The 26,841-nt window shown below is 35.1% G+C and overlaps 1 protein-coding gene across 3 annotated transcripts in view; it reads left to right on the top strand.

The window, feature by feature from the left end:
• Positions 1-26,841, top strand: part of ATP8B4 (ATPase phospholipid transporting 8B4 (putative)) — a 285,374-nt gene that overhangs the window by 168,725 nt on the left and 89,808 nt on the right. For all 3 annotated transcript variants that reach the window (XM_053596147.1, XM_053596146.1, XM_053596148.1), the window contains 3 exons: positions 2,429-2,625; positions 8,797-9,005; positions 10,975-11,018. In XM_053596147.1, coding sequence (XP_053452122.1) covers positions 2,429-2,625; positions 8,797-9,005; positions 10,975-11,018 — 450 coding nt within the window. The remainder of the gene's footprint in view (positions 1-2,428; positions 2,626-8,796; positions 9,006-10,974; positions 11,019-26,841) is intronic.

Below are 26,841 nucleotides of genomic sequence, written 5' to 3'. Positions count from 1 at the left end.
TGCCCCCTCTTACAGTCCTTAGTGTAAATAGCCTTGACCCCTCGATCCTACTCCCAGGGCTGGCATGTGGTTTGCCTGTCTACCCACCACAGAGTGAAATCACTGTTTGTGAAGCAGGGACTGGCCCAGCTTTTTGTACTTGACAACAGGATGGTTCACTGGGGAGTTAGAAGCAAAATTCATCCTTAAATTAGGGCATTTGATATCAAGTATCACCAATTTTAATACTCTTAAAGTAATTCAGTTCAATTAGTTTGTAGTATCAGACATTGTGATATGGGTGCTGAATTGGTAAGATTTGGGGCTTCAGAGTCCTACTTTTCTCTAATACATGGTTTTCTAATATACTTTAAGGGTTTTTCTGTTTTGGTCTTCTTATATTCCTATGTTATTCATGAGAGAATAAAGAAGAAAGCAGTCTTAGAACATATATATATATATATATATATATATATATATATATATACACATATATACATACATATATATATATAGTCACAGTCTCTTTCTGTCACCCTGGGCAGAGTGCAGTGGCATCACTGTAGCTCACAGCAACCTCAAACTCCTGGCTCAAGTGATCCTCTTATCTCAGCCTCCTGAGTAGCTGGGACTGCAGGTACATGCCAGGATGCCCAGCTAGTTTTTCTGTATTTAGTAGAGTCAGGGTCTCGCTTTTGTTCAGGTTGGTCTTGAACTTCTGAATATTCTTTCTTGAAGAAAATGGAAATAAAGGGAAATGCATTCCTGTTCTCTAGCCCCACCCCTCCCTCAACAATGGTCTCAGCTCTTAATATGTGTGACACTTAGTGGAGCAACATCTCCATAACACCTTGTTCACCTCAGGTTTTTCCACATCTGCAAACTTTGTGTCTTTGCTTTTTGAGCCTGTAATTTTGGACCCACAACAGATTGACCTTGTTGTCTCCCTAGTTGTTACACCTACAAAATGTGTGTTTCTAGTAGTGATTCTAATAATAATAGAAGGGTCTGCTAACAGTTTTCAGGTTGCATCCTATATTTTTAATTTCAAAAGGAAAGTATATGTATCATAAAGTGTTTTACTTAATCTTTGTATTTCTTGTTGACTTCAGTTAAGGATTTTGCAGCCATATCTATAAAGCCAAGGGACTTAGCTCATCTGAAATAGTTGTCACTGATATTTCCTTCTTTTTGCTTTTATGCCTTAGGGGATCATATAATTTATCATCCAAACATTATATCTTTGAGGATGAATGGAAGATTATTAAGTTTATACATGGATACTAATTGTAAATGAAAGCTGTCCAACACAAAGCAGGGCATATGGTTTTTTTAATTAAACCAGTTCAGTATGTGTATTTCACACAAATTAAGGATGTGATGTTGTTAGCTGTGTGACCATAGACAAGTTAGATTGTCCTTTCATGTTTCTGTTTCATTTTTTATTTTTAATCTTTAAAGTGAAGATAATGATTATTCCTACTTCAGAGAGTCAATGGGAGAATTAAGTGAGAAAATGTATGTACAATATTCAGCTGAGTTCCAAACATAAAAAGGTGTTAAATTTTATTCATATGATTAATGGTAATAAGATGTTTACATAACTTGCTTTACTTTTTTTATTCTTTTTTTAATTTTATTTTTTTAATTAAGTCTTTTGTACATAGATCATAAATACATTTATGCCCATTTCAGTGTGTTGATTATTTGCACAGATTGGAATGCTTAAATCATACTAATCAGCATATCTTACCCATTTATAGCATTAGGACATTTGTGTTCTACACATGATAGAACCAACTTGTACTTGCAATGTGCTCCATAGTTGTGGTCCCCCTACTATCCCCTACTATCCCTCCCACTCGCTTCCCATCCCTCCTCTTCCTGCCTTCATCATAGCCTAAAGTTGTGTTTCATTTTTCATATGCAAGTGTGTGAGTTATTATAAATTGGTTTCACAGTAGTGCTGAGTACATTGTATACTTTTTTTTCCATTCCTGAGATACTTTGCTAAGAAGAATGTTTTCCAGCTCCATCCATGTAAACATAAAGGAGGTAAAGTCTCCATTTTTTTTTTACTGCTGCATAATATTCCATGGTATACATATACCACAATTTATTAATCCATTCATGGGTCGATGGGTACTTGGGCTTCTTCCATGACTTGGAAATTATGAATTGAGCTGCAATGAACAATCTGGTGCAAATATCTTGATTGCCAAATGATTTTTGGTCCTTTGGGTATACACCTAGTAGAGGAATTGCAGGATCAAACAGCAGGTCTACATTTAGATCCCTGAGTGTTCTCCAAACTTCCTTCCAGAAGGAACGTGCAATAACTTGCTTTTCAAATGACAATTTCTTAAAGTTAGAAGTGTAATTAGATCATGTTGATATGACTAGTTTGGGGTTCAAGTTAACCTTAACCAGTCTTCTATTCTTTTTTCAGATTTTTGGGTTTCTGGTATGCTTGGGAATTATTCTCGCAGTAGGAAATTCAGTCTGGGAGAATCAAGTTGGGGAGCAGTTCAGAACTTTCCTCTTTCGGAATGAAGGAGAGAAGAACTTTGTGTTCTCAGGATTCTTAACATTCTGGTCATATATTATTATTCTTAATACAGTTGTACCCATCTCATTATATGTGAGGTAAGATGAGAGTTTACACTATAATGAAGCCACTTCATCAAAAATCTTTGTGCCACCCAATCATTTCTGTTTGTTTTAAGATTACAAGTGAGATCGATGTATTGTTCTGACTGCTTATGGTCTGCTACATCTGTTATAAATGAAGCAACTAAGCTGTTTAATCTGCTTAACTTTTATGTTTTCAAATGAGAATAAATGCATTTTATTTTCTTCTTTATTTGATTTGGTTTCTTAGAAAAAAATTTTTTTTAGGGGGGATACGTGGACTGCAGTATAATCTCATGCAACCTGACCAATTAGAATTGGGCTTATTTGGGATAAAAAAAGGAAGAATATTTGGAAAGATGTATAGAGATAGTGCTTCTGTGCCATTAGTCTGGCTCTGGATATCTGGATTCAGGTCTTATTCTATCATTTAATATCTCCATAACTTTGGGCAAGATATTTCTTTACCTTCTAGTACCTCAGTTCCCTTATTTTAAAAATGAAGAAAATAATAGCTCTACTTCATAGGATTGTGTTAGGAATGAATAAATACCTGTAGAAAAATGCCTGACACATTGTAAAGGCTTAATGAATATTTTTTCATTTGTATATGTATCATAAACAAGTATCTAAAGAAACAAGTGAAGTGTGATCCATTGTTTGATAAGAAGTATGATTCATAATTTCCATTACAACTTGATCTGTTATTTCCAGATTTGGTTCTACAATCTGAGCTAAAGTGGTCTCTTTTTTGGTCTGTCTCTCTCTCCACACACATATACCTTTATGTATATACAGTATGTATGAAGTTGGACAATTAAGTTTGTGAACTCATTCTAGAGAAAGTGCTACATGATCAGATGGCCAAGGGGAGTACTTCGAAGGTGACCATAGTGATATTCAACAAGGAGGTATCTAGCATTTTTTTCTAGGATGAGTTCACAAACTTAATTGGCTAACCTCGTATGTATGTATGTATGTAAGTATGTATGTATGTGTGTGTTTGATGAGGCTTAGAACTGGGCCCTAGAGCCTGTACCTGAGACATTTTTGATTCTAATCCTACCAAGACTCAACCAGACAGCCCCAGAGACATTGGAGCCAAGATGAGACTTGGTTGTTTGACACTTCTCATCATCAGCACTTTAACAATACTCAAAGTCATCAGCTCTAAATCCTCAGTAATTTTTATGAATTTTTTTTCTCTCTTTCCAAAAACCTAGCTATGATGAAGCAAAGGATGTTTAATGCACAAAATCCACCCTTGTTTTGGATAGCAGTCAGGAAACTGAAATGTCAAGCTGTGGGAAATTGAGTTGAAGTGGTGGCATGTGGCCACAGTACCACAAATTGCTCTGGGCCCTCTGGAGCCACGATCAGAGTGGGCTGTATTTAAACTGTATCCTACTGGCTCATTTTTGATTCTGAGGACCTCTCATGCTTGTGTCCAATTATAAAGTCTGTAGTAAATCCTGGTTTTTGCCAGAAGAGCTATGGTCAGCTTTTATAGCTTTCCTTTTATGTCCTAAATGAGTAATAAATGTACATTGTGGCTTACCATCTGCACATGTGCAGTTTCATTTGTCCTCATGAAGGAAGTATATTCTGTATGCATTCTTTCTTTGAAGTGCATTGGCATTTTCATTTAATGATTTGAAAGATTCATTTTTGTTAGAGACCGAATCTAGATCCCCAGGTTAGGATTCTTTTTATGATACTTCCCAGGTGCAGTGGAAGGCAGAAAACCTATTTATAATAGTCCAAACCCAGTTTCTGGTCTTGGCACTGCCACTGGTCGTTGTGTGATTTTGGAGAAAGTACATGGCTTCTCCGTGCCTTTGCTTGCCTTTCAAATATGTGCTGCTCTGTGAAACGATGGGATTAAAATAACTGATTTTTGAATTCCTTTATGCTCCAAACAATATCACCTTACCTTTAGATAGCATTTTATGGTTATATATATTTTTATGTTTGTGTGTATATGTTTGATATCAGCATACTTTAAAAACTATTTTCTCATAATTTTCAAAATTACTGATGTTCTATAATATACACAAAATATGATATCTTGAAAAATTATCTGTCTCTCTTTTTTTAGCATTTTGTGTGTTACATGAAGTAATTTCGCACATTTTCTCATTTATGTTTCCCAGAAATTTTATGAAGTAGCTATTGCTGAATTTCTTTCACAAACGAGGAGATGATTTGCTAGGATTATGGAGCTAATTAGAGGCTGAACCGTGATCCAAACCCAAGTCTTTTGAGATCTGTCACAGTGTTCTTCCTCTATTCCTAAGCTGTGTATGATTTATTAATCAGTGAAGAAGTTAAGAGAAAAAAAGAGTTTTGAGTTCTGTAGTTGTTGTTAAGGCAAAGTATTGATGAAGATAAATGTGGTCTTTTCTCTTGCCAAATAAGGACAGAGATTCTGACCTTAACTCAAGGGAAAAAAGTGTTCTAAGGAGTTTCAAATTGCTCAGTCCTAAAGACTAAGACATAGAAAGAGATAATTTCTAGGTATTTCTGTGTGGAGTGATGAAGGCCTTCTACAAAAGCTTCCATTAGGCTTTTGAATAGGTATAAAAATAAATGAATTTCATGTGTCACTTGAGGACACATATGCAGAATTTACTTTCAATGGTTAACAATTCCAGGTAAGTAAAGGACATTTATTTTGATAGGGTGTTTCTACATTGTCAGTTTGTTTATCTGTTGTGCTAAGACATAAACAGTTTTTTAAAAAATACATCATCTTAAGAAATGTGGCCATTGTTCTTCCAAAGAATTAGCTTTTGAATGTTCTTTCCAAAGCAATAGGAACTCATTTTCACGTTGTTTGTTTTGCCTCAGAATGGGTGGAATCACAAGCTCTGCTCTTTGAGCATTCAGGCAGGAAACACTAAGCAGTCTGATTATGCCAACTCTGAACATTTGTCTCCTCTTCTCTGCTGTTATAAAAGACAGGTCTGATTGTTCTGCTCCGACTCTTCTAAATTTTCTTTCCCCAAACACAAAGGTTATCCATTCTCTTTACAGATTATTTTAAGCTCTAAGAATTTGAATGAATTTAGAATTCTTCCATTGGCTTATACTATAATATGGAAGAATCAAATTTTGTTGGATTCATTTTGCTTTGTGTTTACAGGGAGCTACTAAATTCTTAGATAAATTAAAGCCTCACCATCCGATTCTTAAGGCCAGGTCTGCACTGACTTTACCAAATGCCTGAATTCTAGTCTTGGCTCTGTGGCTAATTATTTGTGTGACCTTGGGTTAGTCACTTAACCTAAGTCTTAACATCCTTATTGGTGAAATTAGGAAGCAGAGGGCTGGAATTCATACACTCAACAGTGACTGATGACCTCTGACGTGCAAGATACTGCCCTGCACTATTATAAGGGCTAATTCTTTTTGAGTGAAAGGAATAAGGAAAACAAAGCTAAATCAGACCAGCTAACAAGGGATTTACAAAAAAAATTGTGGGGGATACAAAAGAGTTATATATGATTAAATATGAAATATATTAATAGATACATTCAGAGTATGGCTTATTTATCTTTATATCATGTGATTTACATGGTTACAGTGTGATTTTAGTTTGGGAAAAAAGAAATGTTACCATTCAAATAGTTAGAAAATGACCTGGCACCACTTTGGGGGAGGGAAATACAGATCTGTCATGTACTTTTAGAACTTGGAGCATAGAATTAATACTCAGAAAAAAACTTAGGTGTCATTTAGTTCAACTTTCTCAGTTTACAGATGAGGAAACTAAAGCTTAATTTCCACTAAGGTCAGAAATAAGCTATGAGTTCCCACTGTTATCATTGTTTTTTTTCTACTATTCTGGATTACCTTGTTAATGTACAAAGACATGAAACTGAAATAAAATAAAGAACACAGACAATAATGCTGTTATCACACTAGAAAATCCATTAGAATAATCGGTAAAACTTAGATAATGTAGTTAAGTGTCTGGTTAGGTAAAGTAATATTAAAAAAATTAAAATCTTTTGTTTAGGCCAACAATAATTTAAAAACTTATCCTCTCAATAAAAAGATATATAGTTGTCCCTTCCTATCTGTGAGTTTTGCATATGCAGACTCAACCAACCACATATCAAAAATATTAGCTAAAAAAATGATGGTTGTATCTGTACTGAACAAGCACAGACTTTTTCTTGTCATTATTCCCTAAACAATACAGTACAATGACTGTTTACATAGCATTTACACTGCATTAAGTATTATAAGTAATCTGGAGATGATTTAAAGAATATGGGAAGAAGTGTGTAAGTCACATCCAAATACTATGCCATTTTACATAGGGACTTGAGTATTCTCAGATTTTGGTATGCAAGGGGTCATCTAGAACCAGTCCCTCACAGAGACCAACAGACAACTGTAATGGCCAGGAACAAATCTGTCAAGCTATTGTGTGGAACCATGTGAAAAACAAAGCAAAACAAAAAAGCTCCACTAAAATTCTTTACTGAGAGAGGTCCTTTTAAAGACTGGATTTCTGAAAAGATTTAGCCTTCTCTTTGGAATTTGCATTTAAGTTTATAAAATATCAGTTCTTTTCAAATAATTACGAGTTTTACATAGACATAATCAAAATACTGAATATATTTTATAAGCAAGCTAATACATTGACTTCAATGTCTAATTAGATAAATACATGGATTCTATCATGAAGAATAAATGAGCGATTATAGCTAAGAAATTTTGAAAAGGAAGGGAATAAAGGAGCTTCAAGGTATTATCAGGATTTTAGAAAGCTACAATAATGAAAATAAGAGATGCCTTAAGTGACAGGACAATGAATAAAACTGAAATATGTAAATCAGATCCCAGCAAGTAAAAAAAATTTATATACCACACAGGAAGAATCTTAGCTCAAAGGGGAATCCATTCATTGTTCAACAAATGGTGATGGAAAACTTCTAAACAGGAAGTTAGCTCCTCATATGTACATCATACTTCAAAAAGTTCCAATTTGGATAGGGAATTAAATGTGGAAAAAAAATCAATAAAAGCTAGGAGAAAAATGTACATGTCTATATAGCTAATCTTGGCATAGGGAAGGCCTATCCAAGCCAAACAACCAAAACAGAAACTATAAACTACTGATAAATTTGATTGGTTGAAAAGGGAAAACGTCCTGTCAAAAACTTGTAACAAAATTAAAAGACAATCAGCTGTGAGCAGGATTGTGCTGTGGTTCCAGCTATCAGGAGGCTGAGTCAGGAGGGATGCTTGAACCCAGGGGTTTGGGGTCAGCCTAGAGAACAAAAAATGAAAAGACAAATGATAAAATCAGTAAAGCATTTCAGATTTGTATTTTGACAAATAGAATAGGAAAAATAAAATAGGTAGACACAATTAGATAATTCCAAGAAGAAATACAACCGGTCAGTAACATTTGGCAAAAATGTTCAACTCACTGATAAGAAAAGAAATGCAGGAAACAGTAAAGAGATGCCATTTGAATTGGCAGATAGTAACAGATAATTCTCAGTAGTCTGATGGTAGAAGCTTACGTTGTTAGTATCATTTTAGAAATAGAAAAGCATTCTGTATGACATTGAACATGAATGAGTTCATACCATTGGCCCCAGAAATCTTCCTTCTGCAGCTGGGAGTCATAACGATGACTAGAACATGGCACAGCACTTTTCCTGGTAATGGCCACACATTCCTATGGTCTGGTCAGTGCTTTGCGGAGATATTTTCTCTCTTTTGGCAAAGGGAAGCCTCATCAAAGTGAAGCCATGTATTGGAGAGAAAATCCTCTACAACACATTTCTTTAGGTCAGATATCTGACACAAGGTATTTATCTATCTTTAATAACAATTAGGTCCCTCTATAGTACAGGCGGAAATGTACGCTAATATGATACACGAGAAATCTCCCTCGGGGCCTGTTTAATGTAGAGAACCACAGACATTCCCTAAAGCTTAATGCTAAGCCAGACTATTGTTTTACGGTGTTGCAAAGAAATGACTTGTAAAGATTTATGAATACTCTGTTGAGATGCTTCTGAGATCACTAGAACCTAGGGACAGAGCATCCACATTTTCTTCTAAACTCTGAAGACTTTGGCAGACTTGTTACTTTGGCAAAGCTTTGTATGTTTTGAAATTGATGGAGCGTTTCCTTTTTTCCATTTTAATGGATAACAGTGTGGAAGTAATTCGTCTGGGACACAGTTATTTTATAAACTGGGATCGGAAGATGTATTACTCTGGGAAAGCCACACCTGCTGAAGCTCGGACGACCACGCTCAATGAGGAGCTGGGCCAGATAGAATATGTTTTCTCTGACAAAACGGGTACCCTTACTCAAAATATCATGACTTTTAAAAGATGTTCCATTAATGGGAGAATCTATGGTAAGACAAACAGTTCATTTTTCTTATTTATGTTGTTAACGTTCCTTAAGTAAATAAGCAACACCAATTTTTAAAAATAAAACCTCCCAAACCATTACTCGCTTGCTTCTTAATATGGGCACCAACAGCATCTAATAGTGCTTAGCACACAATAAATACTCACTAAATATTTATTGGATGAATGTTACATAATTTAGATGAACCTTTGGTTGGAGAACTATAGGGTGTTCCTGTATTTTTAGAGAAGGCCCTTGACTTTCACAAGGTATCAATCCCAAGATTTTTGCAAACCTCCAAATTTATAAATCCCATGATAGCTTGTAATTTGCCTCATAAAGTCCAGGAAAGTAACCGAAAGATTTAAGTAATCCCTTTAGGCCCTTAACTTACATGCGTTTATAATGCCATTAAAATAAATTCTTACTATATCACTTACAGAATGTTTTAGAATCACTTTTTCTTGTTTTTATGTAAGCTGGGATTATTTATATCATAGATACTGGTCTTGGGAGAGAATCTGACATTCCACTTTGATTTATCTAAATCTTCTATTTTCTGACTTAGAGCTATTACCTTTTTAGACTAATTTTTCTTCTTTAGCCCTATAAATGGGGTGTTTTGGGGGTGGTGGTGTCTTTTTTCTTTTTTTCATTATTTATTACAGTGACTACATGTTGAATAATGACTAGAACATAACGTGATTTTGAGATTTAACTTGCAGGTGCTTAGCCAGGTTCATTTACTAGCTCAGAGATTCCTCCCACACAGCAGCTGTGCAGCATTTCAGATCCAGAACTGTGCCCCAGAGAAACAACAATAACTCCTTATCCAGTGGCTGGTGGTCATAGAATTATCTAGTGAGAAAGACAGACTTGTATTTAAAAACCTGTTTTGTTGGCTTTTTAGTTTTTTATTAATCATGTTACTTTGAATTGTTCTTTAGTTTCCTTATTCATAAAACACGTATGCAAATCACCTTGCAAGTTTGTTATAAGGATTAGTGATAATGTTAAGTGTCAGGCCCAGAGTAGATACAAGTATATTTTCTTATTACAAGAAATACAATTCTGGAAAATAATATTAAACCTCAAATGCCAAGCAAAAATTGGAAAAATCATAAATGCCCCATAATAGGGGAAAGCTAAAATAAGTTATGTTATGTCTATAATCATGGGTTATTATATGACCATTCTAAATAAGAGTTATAAAGAACATTTATGATGGGGGAAATTATCACACTTTACGTGATTTAGAAACAATAGGAACGAGAAATTCATGAACAGTATGATGATGTATATACAAACACACATCAAAAAATCTCTATAAATACTGGTTGTCTCTGGATGATGGGACTATTAGTGTTTTTATTTTCTGCTATACATGTTCTGAGATTTCCAATATGTCTAAAAAAAGCACATATCAGCTTTATACTATGAAAAAAGTTACTTTAAAATTTTTAGCACAGTGGTGGTTATATTCTCTCCCTGCTGAAGGCACTGAAATTATTTAAGGTTTACATGCTAATTTGACCTTGACATTACACAGATATATCTGTTCTGAACCAAGAGAGACAAAGATGTACTCATCAAGCTTTAGCAGGAGGAGAATTAGTCTGGCTAGGGTATAATTTTGAATTTCCCAATAGTGGTGATAATGTGGAAGACAAAAATTAGCCTCTTAAAATGTAGATAATGTAACAATCGAATTAAAAAATATTCAGAGGAACATGATTGCTAGCTTCATATTTTGTTTTAAGGCTTATTGCACTTTAGTTTTCTCTTTGGCAAATATGTCTGCATTAATTACCATGTTTAGGGTTCCAGTTCAAAGATACTCTTAAAAACATTCCAATATTTGAATTCATAATGCCATCTAGTGATGGTACTTTAATAAATACTAAGTATATCCCTTAAAAACTAAATCAAGTTCAATTTCTCTTACCTTTAATTCTCAATTTTTGTTTTGGCAGGTGAAGTACATGATGAGCTGGATCAGAAGACAGAAATAACTAAGGTATGGAAGCGATATAATTTCACTCTTAATTTAAAATTGTACTTGCTTTTCAAAAATGATAAACTCTTAGAGAACTGAGTCTATTATAACCAGATGAGATATTTAATACATAACATTAAATATAATCAGTTAATACTAATTTGAAATTTGTAGACGAACAACAATGTGCTCGCAGGAGAGAAAAATTCAGTTAAATCCAAGAAGCAGGGGAGGGGGAGGGGGCGGGAGGAGACGGAGGGTCAGCGGGATCCTTCCCAGCAGGAACAATATGAGAGTGTGTGACACACTTCGTGCAGGACACAACCACCATTTAGACTTCACCTTGCAAATGCAAACAGTGTAACCTAATTGTATGCACCCTCATATTAATTGGAAATAAAAAAATAAAAATAGTACAAGGGAAAAAGAAATCAATTCATATGGTTTAAAATTCCTTCTCATCCAGGTCCCCCACCACAGAGTTTCTTCTATTTTTTTTTTATTCTTTAGAGATTAATGTGAAATTTACATACTCTTCTTTGCTTTCTTTCTCAATAATATATCTTGGAGATCTTTCTAGAGCAGTTTTAAAAAGTACTCCTTTATTCTTTTTAATAGCTGAATGGTATTTTTTTCATACTGATGTTCTATAATTTATGTATGAAGATACTAATGGATATTTAGGATGTTTTCAGTATTTTGTTAGTAAAGAAAAAGCAAGAGAAATAACTTGAGTACATATGTTATTAATATTTCACATGTTAGAGAATATAGAATCCATTTCTAGAAGTGGAACTGGTAAATCAAAAGGTACTTGCATTTGTAATTTGGGAAATATTATAAAATTGCCCTCTTTAGAATTTATAATAGGTTTTTCTGCCACACAAAGTTATCCCTGAAAGATTTTCTTCTTTTCTTTTTTCTTCCTTCCTTCCTTTCTTTTTTTTTTGAGACAGAGTCTTGCTCTGTCACCAGGAATAGAGAGAGAGTGCCATGGCCTCAGCCTAGCTCACAGCAACCTCAAACTCCTGGGCTCAAGCAATCTTCCTGCCTTTCTCCCCCGAGTAGGAGAATTATAGGCATCCACCAGGATGCCAGCTAGTTTTTCTATTTTTAGTAGAGATGGGGTCTCCCTTTGCTCAGGCTGGTCTCAAACTCCTGAGCTCAAAGGATACTCCTTCCCTGGCCTCCCAGAGTGCTAGGATTTCAGGCCTGAGTCACCACCCCCAGCCTAGATCAAGGTTTTTGATCTTTGGCAAGACTGTGTGAACAATGGGGTACAACAATATGGTTCTAATTTTAATTTCTCTTATTATGAGTTAGGTTAGATACCTCTTCATGTTTAAAAGCTTATTGCATTTTCTGTGAACTTCCAGTTCATCATTTTTTATACATTTCTTTTTGATTGCTAATTAAAAAATTAATTTATAGTTACTATTTATGTTAGGGAAAATAGGTCTTTTAGAGTATTGTCCAGTTCAACCAGATTTTCAAATTTATTTGCAATGAGTTGAGCAAAGAAGTCTCTTATAATTCTTTGTAATGTCCTTTATATGTGGTTATTTCTTTTGATTATTTCTTATCTTTTGTTTGTCTTTTCCTTTTCCTATTTTGATTATGTTAGTAAATAGTTAAATTGTTCCTTTCTCACACAAAAATGTACAGCTGTTAGGTTTACTTATTTTTTTTCTGTGTTTTAATCAATAAGTTCTGCTTCTTTATTAATGCCTTCTTTTTGCATTCCTTAAATTTCTTCTGTTTTTTTTTTTTTTCCCTTACCTCATACTTGGATGGTTAATTTATTTATTTTTAGTCTTTCCCTTTTAAAAAATACAAATATTTAAGATTATTAATTTCCTTCTGAACATTGTTTTAGTCTTATCACATAGATTTGGGCATGTAGTTTATCAAAGTATCTTTATTTTCATTTTATATGATTATATTGTCTGTCCTCACAATGAGTTCAGATTGAGCCATTAAGTCTGAATTATAAGTTTTTAAGGAAGAATTAAAAAATTTCCAGGTGCTGAGAGCTTTTCTTCCTCCTTAAATTGATTGCACCTTTAATAAGAGAATATATTTATATTATTTCTACTTTTTAGAATTTATTGAGATTTTCTTTGTGACTTAGTAAGGTCAACTGATGTCGATATTCCAGGATCCTTAAAAAGAAGGTATATATTCTGTGTTTTAAAGGTATAAATTAGAGACATATAATTTAGCTCTACCTTGATAGTTATATTATTTAGGACTTTTATTAATTATTTATCTTTTATTTGTATTGTCTATTTGGATTGAAGAGGTTAAAATGTTCTGATAAGTTTTTCTTTATTGAAGACTTATATATCCTGAAATCTTTGTTTTATTGAGCATTTTTTTGGTACCTTTGATGGTCATAGTAGCAATAATTTTTATTACGAATTATGTAATTTAACACTAAAAGTGTTCTTCTTTGATTAATTTAATTCTTCTTGGCTTGAATTCATATTAAGATTTGATATTAAGATCATGTCTTGATTCCTTTTCATTTGCATTTGCCCACTTATTTTTTTATTTATTTCAGGTTAATATAAGGGTCAAACAAGTAGGTTATAATATTTGCATTTATAAAGTAGAGTCCCTCTTGAAGTTGTATCCTGCACTCAAAAGATGTGCCATATACCTTTACATTGTGCCTATTAAGTGGGAGCACACCCATCCCCTCTCCTCTGTCTTCTCCCTCCTCCCATGGGCCCTCTCCCCGCAAATTGAATTGAATTGAGTTTCTCTCTTATGTGAGAGTATATTAGATTGTCTACTGGCTTCATAGTATTGAGTACGTTGGATATTTGCTTTTCCATTTTTGTGATACTTTACTAAGAAGAATGTGTTTCAGCTCCATCAAGGTTAATACAAAAGATGTAAAGTCACCATCTTTTTTATGTCTGAATAGTATTCTATATTGTATTTTCAATGTTCCTGAATTACTTTGGGTTTGGTGTGTCTCTTGTGTACAGCATAGGACTGGATTTTGCTTTGAATTCCAATCTTTTAATAAGTAATTTCAGCCCATTGGTATTTGGCTATATTTTGTTTTGTTTCTATTAGGTTATTACTTTTTTGTCTTTATAATTTTTTAAGAATTCTTTCCCTATATGAATTTTTTATTTTACTGTGTATATGTGTTATACATTACTTGTAATATTTAAGGAAGTATTTTATTGTTTTTCTACTGTATACTTTGAAGAGTTTCTTAACTTTTTTCTTTTTTTTTTTTGATTTTGTATATTGCCACTTTACTGAATTCACTTGTCATTTCTAACAGTGGAAAGCTTTTCGAAAAACAGGTTTTTTAAGATACAATTCACGTAACATACAATTTATCCATTTAATGTACACAATTCAATTGCTTTTAGTATATTGACACGAGTTCTTCAACCATCACCACTATCAACCTTAAAACATTTTCATTATTCTAAAAAGAAACCCTGTACCCCTTAGCTCACAGTACACATGCACATGTGCATGTGCACACTCATAAACACACACTTACACCCAAGGCCCTAGCAACCACGAATTTACTTTCTGTCTCTAGATATTTCCATTCTGAATATTTCATATAAATGGCACCACAAAATATGTGGTCTTTTGTGAATGGCATCTTTCATTTAGCATAATGCTTTGAAAGTTAATCCAGCAATGTATGAGAGTTTTAATTTCCTCAAATCCTTGGCAATACTTGTTATTATCTGTATTTTTATTATAGTCATTCCAGTGGGTATGAAATGTTATATCCTCCCAGCATTGTAACTGTGTTATTTGCCCCCCACCCCCCGACACACACACACGCACACACAAGATTGTTTTGGCTACTCTGGGTACTTCAAATGTTTTGTTCTTTTCTTTTTTTATTATTATTAAATCATAGCTGTGTACATTAGTGCAATCATGGGGCACCATACACTGGTTTTATAGACCGTTTCACACATTTTGATCACACTGGTTAACATAGCCTTCCTGGCATTTTCTTAGTTATTGTGTTAAGACATTTATATTCTACATTTTCTAAGTTTCACATGTTCCCTTGTGCACCGCAGGTGTAATCTCACCAATCACACTCCCCCCCCCCGCCCATCCTTCTCCCTCCCTCCCCTCCCTTTCCCCCTTCTCCCTATTCTTGGGTTATAACTGGGTTATAGCTTTCACATGAAAGCCATAAATTAGTTTCATAGTAGAGCTGAGTACATTGGATACTTTTTCTTCCCTTCTTGAGATACTTTACTAAGAAGAATATGTTCCAGCTCCATCCATGTAAACATGAAAGAGGTAAAGTCTCCATCTTTCTTTAAGGCTGCATAATATTCCATGGTGTACATATACCACAATTCATTAATCCATTTGTAGATCTATGGGCACTTGGGCTTCTTCCATGACTTAGCAATTATGAATTGGGCTGCAATAAACATTCTGGTACAAATATCTTTGTTATGATGTGATTTTTGGTCTTCTGGGTATATACCTAGTAGAGGAATTATAGGATTGAATGGCAGGTCTATTTTTAGATCTCTAAGTGTTCTCTAAACATCTTTCCAAAAGGAATGTATTAATTTGCATTCCCACCAGCAGTGTAGAAGTGTTCCCTTTTCTCCACATCCACGCCAACATCTCTGGTCTTGAGATTTTGTGATATGGGCTAATCTTACTGGAGTTAGATAATATCTCAAAGTAGTTTTGATTTGCATTTCTCTGATGATTAAAGATAATGAGCATTTTTCATATGTCGGTAGGCCATGTGCCTGTTTTCTTCAGAGAAGTTTCTCTTCAAGTCCCTTGCCCACCCTGTGATGGGATCACTTGTTCTTTTCTTGCTTATACGTTTGCGTTCTCTGTGGATTCTGGTTATTAAACCTTTGTGGGAGACATAACCTGCAAATATCTTCTCCCATTCTGAGGGCTGTTTGCTTGCTTTACTTACTGTGTTCTTGGCTGTGCAGAAGCTTTTTAGTTTGATCAGGTCCCAGTAGTGTATTTTTGAAGCTTCTTCAATTGCCCGGGGGTTCCTCCTCATAAAATACTCACCCAGACCAATTTCTTCAAGGGTTTTTTTCCCTGCACTCTCTTCTAGTATTTTTATAGTTTCAGGTCTTAAATTTAAATCTTTAATCCAGTGAGAGTCTATCTTAGTTAATGGTGAAAGGTGTGGGTCCAGTTTCGGTCTTCTACAGGTTGCCAGCCAATTCACCCAGCACCATTTGTTAAATAGGGAATCTTTTCCCCACTGAATGTTTTTAATTGGCTTGTCAAAGATCAAATAACGGTAAGTAGCTGGATTCATCTTTTGGTTCTCTATTCTGTTCTAGAGACATCTACTTCTCTGTTTTTGTGCCAGTACCATGCTGTTTTGATCCCTATCGATTTATAGTATAGTCTGAGGTCTGGTAGCGTGATTCCTCCTGCTTTGTTTTTATTTCTGAGTAATGTCTTGGCTATTCAAGGTTTTTTTCTTATTCCACATAAAATGAAGTATTATTGTTTCAAGATCTTTAAAGTATGATGGTGGAGCTTTAATAGGGATTGCATTAAAATTGTATATTGCTTTGGGTAGTATGGACATTTTAACAATGTTGATTCTTCTCAGCCATGAGCATGGGATGTTTTTCCATTTGTTAACATTTTCAGCTATTTCTTTTCTTAGAGTTTCATAGTTCTCTTTATAGAGATCTTTCACATCCTTTGTTAGATAAACTCCCAAATATTTCATCTTCTTTGGTACTACTGTGAATGGAATAGAGTCCTTAACTCTTTTTTCAGCTTGACTATTGTTGGTATATATAAAGGCTACAGATTTATGGGTGTTGATTTGGTAACCTGAGACACTGCTGTATTCCTTGATCACTTCTAAGAGTTTTGTAGTAGAATCCCTGGTGTTTTCCAGATATACAGTCATATCATCTGTGAAGAGTGAAAGTTTGATCTCTTCTGACCCTATATGGATACCCTTGATCACCTTTTCTCTTAACTTTTTTTTTAAGGCAGCATCTATCAATTTCTTAATCTGAACTATGATAAATTATTATGTTTTTCCTTCTTTCCTTCATATTTTCCTAGCATTTTTCTTAGTGTTATTTTAATACTCTGTTTTCTCTCTCTCTCTCTCTCTCTATATATATATATGTAATAGTTTATATATATAAAAGTTTCTTTTGTTGGCTTGAAGCTTTAAATGACATCTTCTAGCCTTCAAATATTAAAATGAAGAAATCTACATCTTTTTATTTAGCTGTCTTTGCTACATAATCAAGGTATGTAATACATACATCTTACTTTGTCATCCTATTCTCTCCATTTGTCTCCATCTTTCTTTAAGGCTGCATAATATTCCATGGTGTACATATACAACAATTTGCTAGTCCATTTGTGGGTTGATGGGCACTTGGGCTTCTTCCATGACTTAGCAATTCTGAATTGGGCTGCAATAAACATTCTGGTACAGATCTCTTTGTTATATTGTGATTTTTGGTCTTCTGGGTATATACCTAGTAAAGGAATTACAGGATTGAATGGCAGGTCTATTTTTCGATCTCTAAGTATTCTCCAAACATCCTTCCAAAAGGAATGTATTAGTGTGCATTACCACCAGCAGTGTAGAAGTGTGCCCTTTTGTCCATATCCATGCCAACATCTCTGGTTTTGGGATTTTGTTATGTGGGCTACTCTTACTGGGGTTAGGTGATATCTCAAAGTAGTTTTGATTTGCATTTCTCTGATGAATAAGGATGATGAGCTTTTTTTCATGTGTCTGTAGATCATGCGTCTGTCTTCTTTAGAGAAGTTTCTCTTCGAGTCCTTTCCCACCCTGAGATGGGATCACTTGTTCTTTTCTTGCTAATATGTTTGAGTTCTCTGTGGATTCTGGTTATTAAACCTTTATCAGAGGTATAACCTGCAAATATTTTCTCCCATTCTGAGGGCTGTCTGCTTGCTTTACTTACTATGTTCTTGGCTGTGCAGAAGCTTTTTAGTTTGATCAGGTCCCAGAAATGTATTTTTGATCCTGCTTCAATTGCTTGGTCATGAGAGCCGCACCTGCGACGGACAAGATGGCTCCCGGCCTGAGTCCAGCCAAAGGTATTATTACCCTGGATCCCCCGAACTGCATCTGGGAGTCTGCTGGGGATCTTGGCCTAGCGTTGCTCGGTGGTTCCTATATGAAGTCAGCCCAGCTGTGCTTGTGTTGAGCGTACTACACCCTTTGACACACCACTGCCATCTCCTTGAGGCAGAGTAAACACAGGTAGAATGTTAATCGAGTCCTGAGACTTGGCCTGCCAACGCTCCCAATCCCACCAGGAGACAGTCCCACAAGTTCTGGCAGAGGAAAGAAGGTTCATGGAAAAGCTGACTTGAACCCTGAACCACCTGGGAAGTGTAGTCCACTGTCAAGATTGGAGTGGAGTGGGATGGAGGACGGACTAGGATCGGTGGTTTCGGTCCAGTTCTGAGCCTGGACCCGACAGGGCTCAGGAGATATCTGGAGTGTCGCGGACAGGAGTGCGCAGACGCAGACTTCTCTGGCTCGCCATGCTTGTCTTTGTCTGCCGGCCAGCTTCCTTGTGCATCCCCAGGAGCTGCACTTTTGTTACCCTTCAACACCTCATAGAGTCCTAAGGGCTTAGCCTGAATTCTGGGATGCTGTTTTGCCCCCCAACCACAATGTCCAAGTCCTGGATCACTTTCCCATTTGCAGACTTAAAATCACCAGTTCAAACAAGAAGAGCAATGGATGTTTGAGGAAGAAATGTAAAAGAAAGTTCTCTCAAGAAGCCTGGGACAGATAAGGACACAACATGAAAGACTTGTGGCTTTAAATCTCATCTTTCTCTGTGAAAATACTTTTCTTTGAGGAAAAGTTCAGAAAACCTAGGAGACAGGAAACAGTATTTCTTCTGAACATAGTCATTGATTCTTCAAGACTTCAATTCTCTGTAGGGGACTCAATTTAAAAGAGTTTGCAATGTAATTTATACATACGCATAATTTATTAAATATGAGAAAAGCTGTGTAAGAACCATTAAGAATATAAAGAGTATGCTATTTTTCATCTGTTTTTGTAATCATCTCATCTCAGGGTAATCCATGTGAGACGTCTTCTATTATAAATTGAACTTCTTTAGATACCTGAGAATTAATATTGAAAAGCAACAATATTAATTTAGTGGATATGGAAAAGCTTTCGTCCTTATTACATCTCAATAGATATTAGGGAAATCTCATAGGAGAAAAATCTGTGTGCATGATAAGAATGTTGGAAAGCCTTCAGCATGAATCAGACCTCCTTCAGCACGATCAGATTCATACTGGAGAGAAACCTAATGAATGTAGAAAAATCTTTAGCCTGAAACAAAACTTCACAGAGTATAAGAAAATGCACACTAGAAGAAATCACATGAATGTACTGAATGTGGTAAGGTCTTTGCTCGAGTCTCATCCCTTACTCTCCATTTGCAAAGTCACACAGGGAAGAAGTTATACACATGTAATCAAAAATATGGAAAAGCCTTTAGCCAGAAGGGAAACTTCATTCCTCATCAGAAACATCATACTGGAGAGAAAGCCTATGAATATGGGAAAGCTTCTATTCAGATGCCAACCCTCATTACACACCAGAATAATCATACAGGAAACAAACTCTATGCGTGTAAGGAATGTGGGAAAGCCTTTAATGGCAAATCATATCTCACTGAGCATGAGAAAATTCATACTGGAGAGAAACCATATGAATGTAATCAATGTGGAAGAGCCTTCAGCCAGAAGCAATACCTCGTTAAACATCAGAACATCCATAGTGGAAAGAAACCTTTCAAATGTAATGAATGTGGAAAAGCCTTTAGCCAGAAGGAAAACCTCATTATCCATCAAAGAATTCATACTGGAGAGAAACCTTATGAATGTAAAGGATGTGGGAAAGCTCTTATTCAGAAGTCAAGCCTCATTAGACACCAGAGAAGTCATACTGGAGAGAAACCCTACACATGTAATAAATGTGGGAAAGCCTTCTCTTGGATCACATCACTTATTGTACATGTGAGAATTTATATAGGTGATAAGCCTTATGAATGTAAGGTGTGTGGGAAAGCCTTCTGTCAAAGCTCATCTCTTACTGTGCATATGAGAAGCCATACAGGTGAGAAACCCTATGGTTGTAATGAATGTGGGAAAGCCTTTTCTCAGTTCTCAACTCTTGCTCTACATATGAGAATCCATACTGGTGAAAAACCTTATCAGTGTAGTGAATGTGGGAAAACTTTCAGCCAAAAGTCACATCACATTAGACACAAGAGAATTCATACTCATTAAAGCTCTATGAATGCCTTGGATTAGGAAACTCTTCAACACAATTACACTTAATAATATTTCAGAAAATTCATTTTACGTTAAGTGACATCAATGTAGGAGATCTCTTAGCAGTGATTCAAAATTTAAAACACTGCATTTAATAAGAATCATAGTATAGTTAAATCCCGTCAATTCCATAAAACTCCCACCTCAAACATTATTAATGTAGTTTTAGGATTATTTTCCTTGAAGTTTGAATCCAGCCATGGATACTAAGTAGCTTGCTCCTGGAAGTCCTACCAGATGCATTAAGAAAAGAGGTATAAGAGGTGCAAGGATTTGGAATTAAGAGGCAAAATTATTGACTTTTTATATGTTTTGATACATATGTGATTTTTAAAACTATGCTCATCAAAATTGTTGTTGAAGCACTCATAGGAAATTGAGATTATGACAGAATAGTGAACTCAGAAATATATTCATGAATTTTGGGGGAATTGGTAATTGATAGAGGTAGTACCCCAAACTGGTGGGCAAATCATGAATAATTTTAAAAAATGGTCTCAGGGTAACTGAGTCCTTATATGGAAAAGTAGTAGATTTCTACCATCATTGCACATTCAAAAATTTATTTCTTATTAGTTTCAAATGTACTAAAGACTAAAATGCAAAAATTAAAAACATTGTAAGAGTTTTATAAGAGAATGTTTTTAAATCTTGGGTAGGAAAGAATTTCTGAAACATTCCAGAATACCCAGAAATTCCACTCTTTAGTACAGTAGTAGCCCTTTTTCTGTAGGGGATATGTTCTAAGATCACAGGTGGGTACTTGAAACCTCCATAGTACTGAACCTTATATGTACTTTGTTTTTCTCTTAAATATACATACCTATGATAAAGTTCAATTTGCAAATTAGATACAGTAAAAGAGCAGTCATAACCATATACTGTAATAAATGTTATGTGAATCTGGTCTTAGAACTTTATTCTACTTTACTTACCTATTTTTGGATTATGGTTGACCATGAGTTAACTGAAACTGTGGAAAGTGAAGCCACAAATAAGGGGAACTATTATATATACATATATATCCAAGAAACTGACACATGCACACAAGGAGTTATATACTAGTCTGTAGCTGCGTAATTCATTGCAGCATGAGTTATAGTTGTCAAAAATTGAGATACAAATGCCTGTCACTTGTGAAATAAATGAATGGAATGTGATATAGTAATAATAGATATTCTAGCAGTTAAATACAACAAATTAAATTTAGATGTATTAAAAGACAAAGATAAAAGAAATCATGTACAATGAAGAAAAATGAAGTGATAAACATATTGAAATGATATGTATGTGAATTTGTATAAAATCAATACTAATAACCCTAACGCCAAATACTGTTTCTGGAAAAATTTTTATACCAAACTATGAAGAATGGGTTGGAAGGATACTCACTCAATTTCTAAAAGTGGTGCCACTAGGAAGAAGGGAGGTGGAAGGGAAATGTAATCAAACATAGTAGTTAAAGCATACTTCAGTTTTGTATCTGAACATCAATTTCTCGTTAAAAAGAAGTAAAGTTTCCAAGCAGATGTAAAAAGTAAAAAAAAAAAAAAAATTGCTTGGTCATATATTTCTTTTTTTTGTAGAGACAGAGTCTCACTGTACCGCCATTGGGTAGAGTGCCGTGGCATCACACGGCTCACAGCAACCTCTAACTCTCAGGCTTACGCGATTCTCTTGCCTCAGCCTCCCGAGCAGCGATATATTTCTTTAATGATATTATTTTATAGTCACCAAGACAAAGAATTTATCAAAGTTATTTTCCCATCAATTGTTTTTGTAAAGACATCATCACAAGACTAGTGCTTGAGTAGTAAATTTTTAAAAGTACATGTTGTGCATTCCAGAAATCAGTGAATTAACAGGGATTTTGTTTACCATTGAACCTTTTTCCATTATTTTATTCTGTTCTTTATTGTTTTTGTTTTTATTTTCTACCCTCAACAAAATTTTAAGCATGGAGTACTGTTAACTCTGGACACACAGCAGGTCTCTAGAATTTTTTAATCATATATGACTGAAACTTTTGCCAATTGAACAGCACATCCTCATATTCGCATCTCCCAGTCCCTGGCAATTACCATCTGTTCTCTGTTTCTATGAGTTTAACTATTTTAGACACCTCATATCAGTGGAATCATTCAGTATTTGTCCTTTTGTGAATTTCACTTAGCATAATGTCAAGAATCATCCATGTTGTAGCATATGACAAGGTATCCTTTTTTATGGCTGAATAATATTTCATAGTATGTATGTATGTATATATGTATCTATCTATCTATCTATCACATTTTCTTATCCATTCATCTTTTAATGGACACTGGACACTTAAGTTTTTTCCATCTCTTGGCTATTGTGAATAATGCTGTAATGAAAATGGAAGTACAAAGATCTCTTTGAGATCCTAATTTCAATTCTTTTGGATATATATCAAGAAAGAGGATTTCTGGGTCATGCAGTATCAAGTAGTTCTATTTTTAATATTTTGGGGAACTACCATACTGTTTTCCAAGATGACTGTACCATTTTACATTTCTAGCAGCAGTATACCAGGATTCCAATATTTCCACATTCTTGACACAATACTTGTTCTTTCTTCTTCTTTTTTTAAATAATGACTATCCTAATGTGTGAGATGATATCCCATTGTGGTTTTGATTTGCATTTCCTGGATGACTACTGATGTTGAGCATCTTTTCATATACATGTTTGAACCATTTGTATGTCTTCTTTTTTGTTGTTGTTGAGACAGAGTCTCACTATGTTGCCCTGGGTAGGGTGCCATAGCATCATAGCTCACAGCAACCTCAAACTCTTGGGCTTAAGCAATTCTCTTGCCTCAGCCTCCTAAGTAGCGGGGACTACAGGTGCCTGCCACAATGCCCAGCTATTTTTTGTTGCAGTTGTCATTGTTATTTAGCTGGCCTGGGCTAGGTTTGAACCCGCCACCATTGGTGTATGTGGCTGGCGCTATAACCATTGTGCTATGGGTGCCGAGCCCATTTGTCAGTCTTCTTTGAAGAAATGTCCATTCAAGCTCTTGTCCATTATTAAATTGAATTATCTGTGCCTTGCTCTCTCCCTTCCTTCTTTTGCAATGACTTGTGGGAGTTCTTTATGTATTTTGGCTGTTAACCCCTTTTCAGATAGGTGATTTGCAAATATTTCTTCCCATTCCATTGGTTACCTTTTTACTCTTTTGATTATTTTCTTTGCTGTGCAGAGACTTTTTAATTTGATATAGGTCCACTTATTTTATTTTTGCTTTTTTTGACTGTACTTTTGTTGTCATATCCAAGAAACAGTTGCTAAGACCAATGTTAGGAAGTTTTTCCCTTATTTTGTTCTTGGAGTTTTATAGTTTTAGGGCTTATGTTTAAGTCTTCAATGCATTTTAAGTTAATTTTTGTATATTATGTAAAAAAGGGCCAAATTTTATTCTTTTGCTTGTGGATATCCAGTTTTCCTAACTCTGTTGAAGAGACTGTCTTTTCCCTGTTTTGTATTCTTGGCACCCTGCTGAAGTTTATGTGTGGGTTTATTTCTTGGTTCTCTATTCTGTTCTGTTCCATTGTCTGCTTTTTATACTAATACCATGCTTCTTTGATCCTGTAGTTTGTGATGTTTTATTTATTTATTTATTCATTCATTCATAACTATGTACATTAATGCATTTATGGTGTACAATGTGCTGATTTTATATACAATTTGGAATGCTTACATCAAACTGGTTAACATAGCCTTTGCTTCACTTATTTGTTGTGTTAAGACCTTTATACTCTATTCTTTTTTTTTAATTCTCTATTCTTAATAGTTTCGACATGTACCCTTGCATTGTGCACAATAGGTGAGGTCCCACCAATTACCATCCTTTCTATTGGCCTCTGCTCTCCCCTCCCGTCTCCCTCCTATTCCCTGCTTCATTATGGACTATAGTTATGTTTTATCATTTGTACGAAAGTATGGGTGATTATATATTGGTTTCATAATAGAATTGAGTACATTGAATACCTTTACTTGCATTCTTGAGATACTTTACTAGGAAGAATATGTTTCAGTTCCATCTAGGTAAACATAAAAGATATAAAGTCTTCATCTTTTTTAATGGCTGCATAATATTCCATGGTATGCATATACCACAATTTGTTAATTGAGTCATGGATTGATGGGCATTTGGGCTGCTTCCATGACTTGGCAATTATGAATTGGGCTGCAATAAACGTTCTGCTACAAATATCTTTGTTGTAAAATAATTTTTGGTCATCTATATCTATACCTAGTAGGGGAATTACAGGATTGAACGGCAGATCTACCTTTAATTCTCTAAGTGTTCTCCAAAATTCTTTCCAAAAGGAAGTATTAGCTTGCATTCCCACCAGCAGTGTAGAAGTGTTCCCTTCTTATCCACACCAACATCTGTAGTTTTGGGATTTTGTGATGTGGGCTAATCATACTGGAGTTAAATGATATCTCAAAGTGGTTTTGATTTGCATTTCTCTGATGATTAAAGATGATAAGCATTTTTTCATGTGTTTGTAGGCCATGCACCTGTCTTCTTCAGCATAGCTTCTGTTTAAGTCTCTTGCCCACAATGCAATGAGATCATTTGTTCTATTCTTATTAATTAGTTTGAGTTCTCTATGGATTTTAGTTATCAAAGCTTTGTCAGAAACATAACCTGCAATTTTTTTCTTCTCCTATTCTGAGAGCTGTCTGCATGCTTTACTTACTGTGTTCTTGGCTGTGCAGAAGCTTTTTAGTTTAATCAGATCCCAGTATTATATTTTTGGCATTGCTTCAATTGCCCAGGGGTTACTCCTCATAAAGTATTCTCCCAGGCCAATTTCTTCAAGCATTTTCCCTGCACTCTCCCAGCATCTTTATATTTTAATGTCTTAGGTTTAAATCTTTAATCCAGTGAGAATCATTTTTTGTTAATGGTGAAAGGTGAGGGTCCAGTTTCAGTCTTCTACAAGTCACCAGCCAGTTCACCCAGCACCATTTGTTAAATAGGGAATATTTCCCCAAATGAATGCTTTTGATAGGCTTATCAAAGATGAAATGATGATAAGTGGCTTGGTTCATCTCTTGGTTCTTTATTCTATTCAATGTATCTTCCTCTCTATTTTTGTGCCAACACCATGCTGTTTTGATCACTATAGATTTATGGTATAGCCTGAAGTCTGGTAGTATGATTCCTCCTGATTGGTTTTTATTTCTGAGTAATGTTTTGCCTATTTGAGTTTTTTTCCTGATTCTATATAAAATGAAGTATGATTTTTTCCAGATCTTTAAAGTATGATAATGATGCTTTAATAGGATTTCATTAAATTTATATATTGCTTTGGGTAGTATGGACATTTTAACAATGTTGATTCTTCCCAGACATGAGCATGGTATGTGTTTCCATTTTTTTTTTTTTTTTTTTATTGTTGGGGATTCATTGAGGGTACAATAAGCCAGTTACACTGATTGCAATTGTTAGGTAAAGTCCCTCTTGCAATCATGTCTTGCCCCCATAAAGTGTGACACACACTAAGGCCCCACCCTCCTCCCTCCATCCCTCTTTCTGCTTCCCCCCCCCATAAACTTAATTGTCATTAATTGTCCTCATATCAAGATTGAGTACATAGGATTCATGCTTCTCCATTTTTGTGGTGCTTTACTAAGAATAATGTCTTCCACTTCCATCCAGGTTAATACGAAGGATGTAAAGTCTCCATTTTTTTTAATAGCTGAATAGTATTCCATGGTATACATATACTACAGCTTGTTAATCCATTCCTGGGTTGGTGGGCATTTAGGCTGTTTCCACATTTTGGCAATGGTAAATTGAGCTGCAATAAACAGTCTAGTACAAGTGTCCTTATGATAAAAGGATTTTTTCCTTCTGGGTAGATGCCCAGTAATGGGATTGCAGGATCGAATGGGAGGTCTAGCTTGAGTGCTTTGAGGTTTCTCCATACTTCCTTCCAGAAAGGTTGTAATAGTTTGCAGTCCCACCAGCAGTGTAAAAGTGTTCCCTTCTCTCCACATCCACGCCAGCATCTGCAGTTTTGAGATTTTGTGATGTGGGCCATTCTCACTGGGGTTAGATGATATCTCAGGGTGGTTTTGATTTGCATTTCTCTAATATATAGAGATGATGAACATTTTTTCATGTGTTTGTTAGCCACTCGTCTGTCGTCTTTAGAGAAAGTTCTATTCATGTCTCTTGCCCATTGATATAAGGGATTGTTGGCTTTTTTCATGTGGATTAATTTGAGTTCTCTATAGATCCTGGTTACCAAGCTTTTGTCTGATTGAAAATATGCAAATATCCTTTCCCATTGTGTAGGTTGTCTCTTTGCTTTGGTTATTGTGTCCTTAGCTGTACAGAAGCTTTCCAGTTTAATGAAGTCCCATTTGTTTATTTTTGTTGTTGTTGCAATTGCCATGGCAGTCTTCTTCATGAAGTCTTCCC

The sequence above is a fragment of the Nycticebus coucang genome, chromosome 6, assembly GCF_027406575.1.
Source record: "Nycticebus coucang isolate mNycCou1 chromosome 6, mNycCou1.pri, whole genome shotgun sequence".
Taxonomy (NCBI): Eukaryota; Metazoa; Chordata; class Mammalia; order Primates; family Lorisidae; genus Nycticebus; species Nycticebus coucang.
The sequence above is the reverse complement of the archived record's forward strand: the minus strand, read 5'-3'. Positions and strand labels throughout refer to the sequence as shown.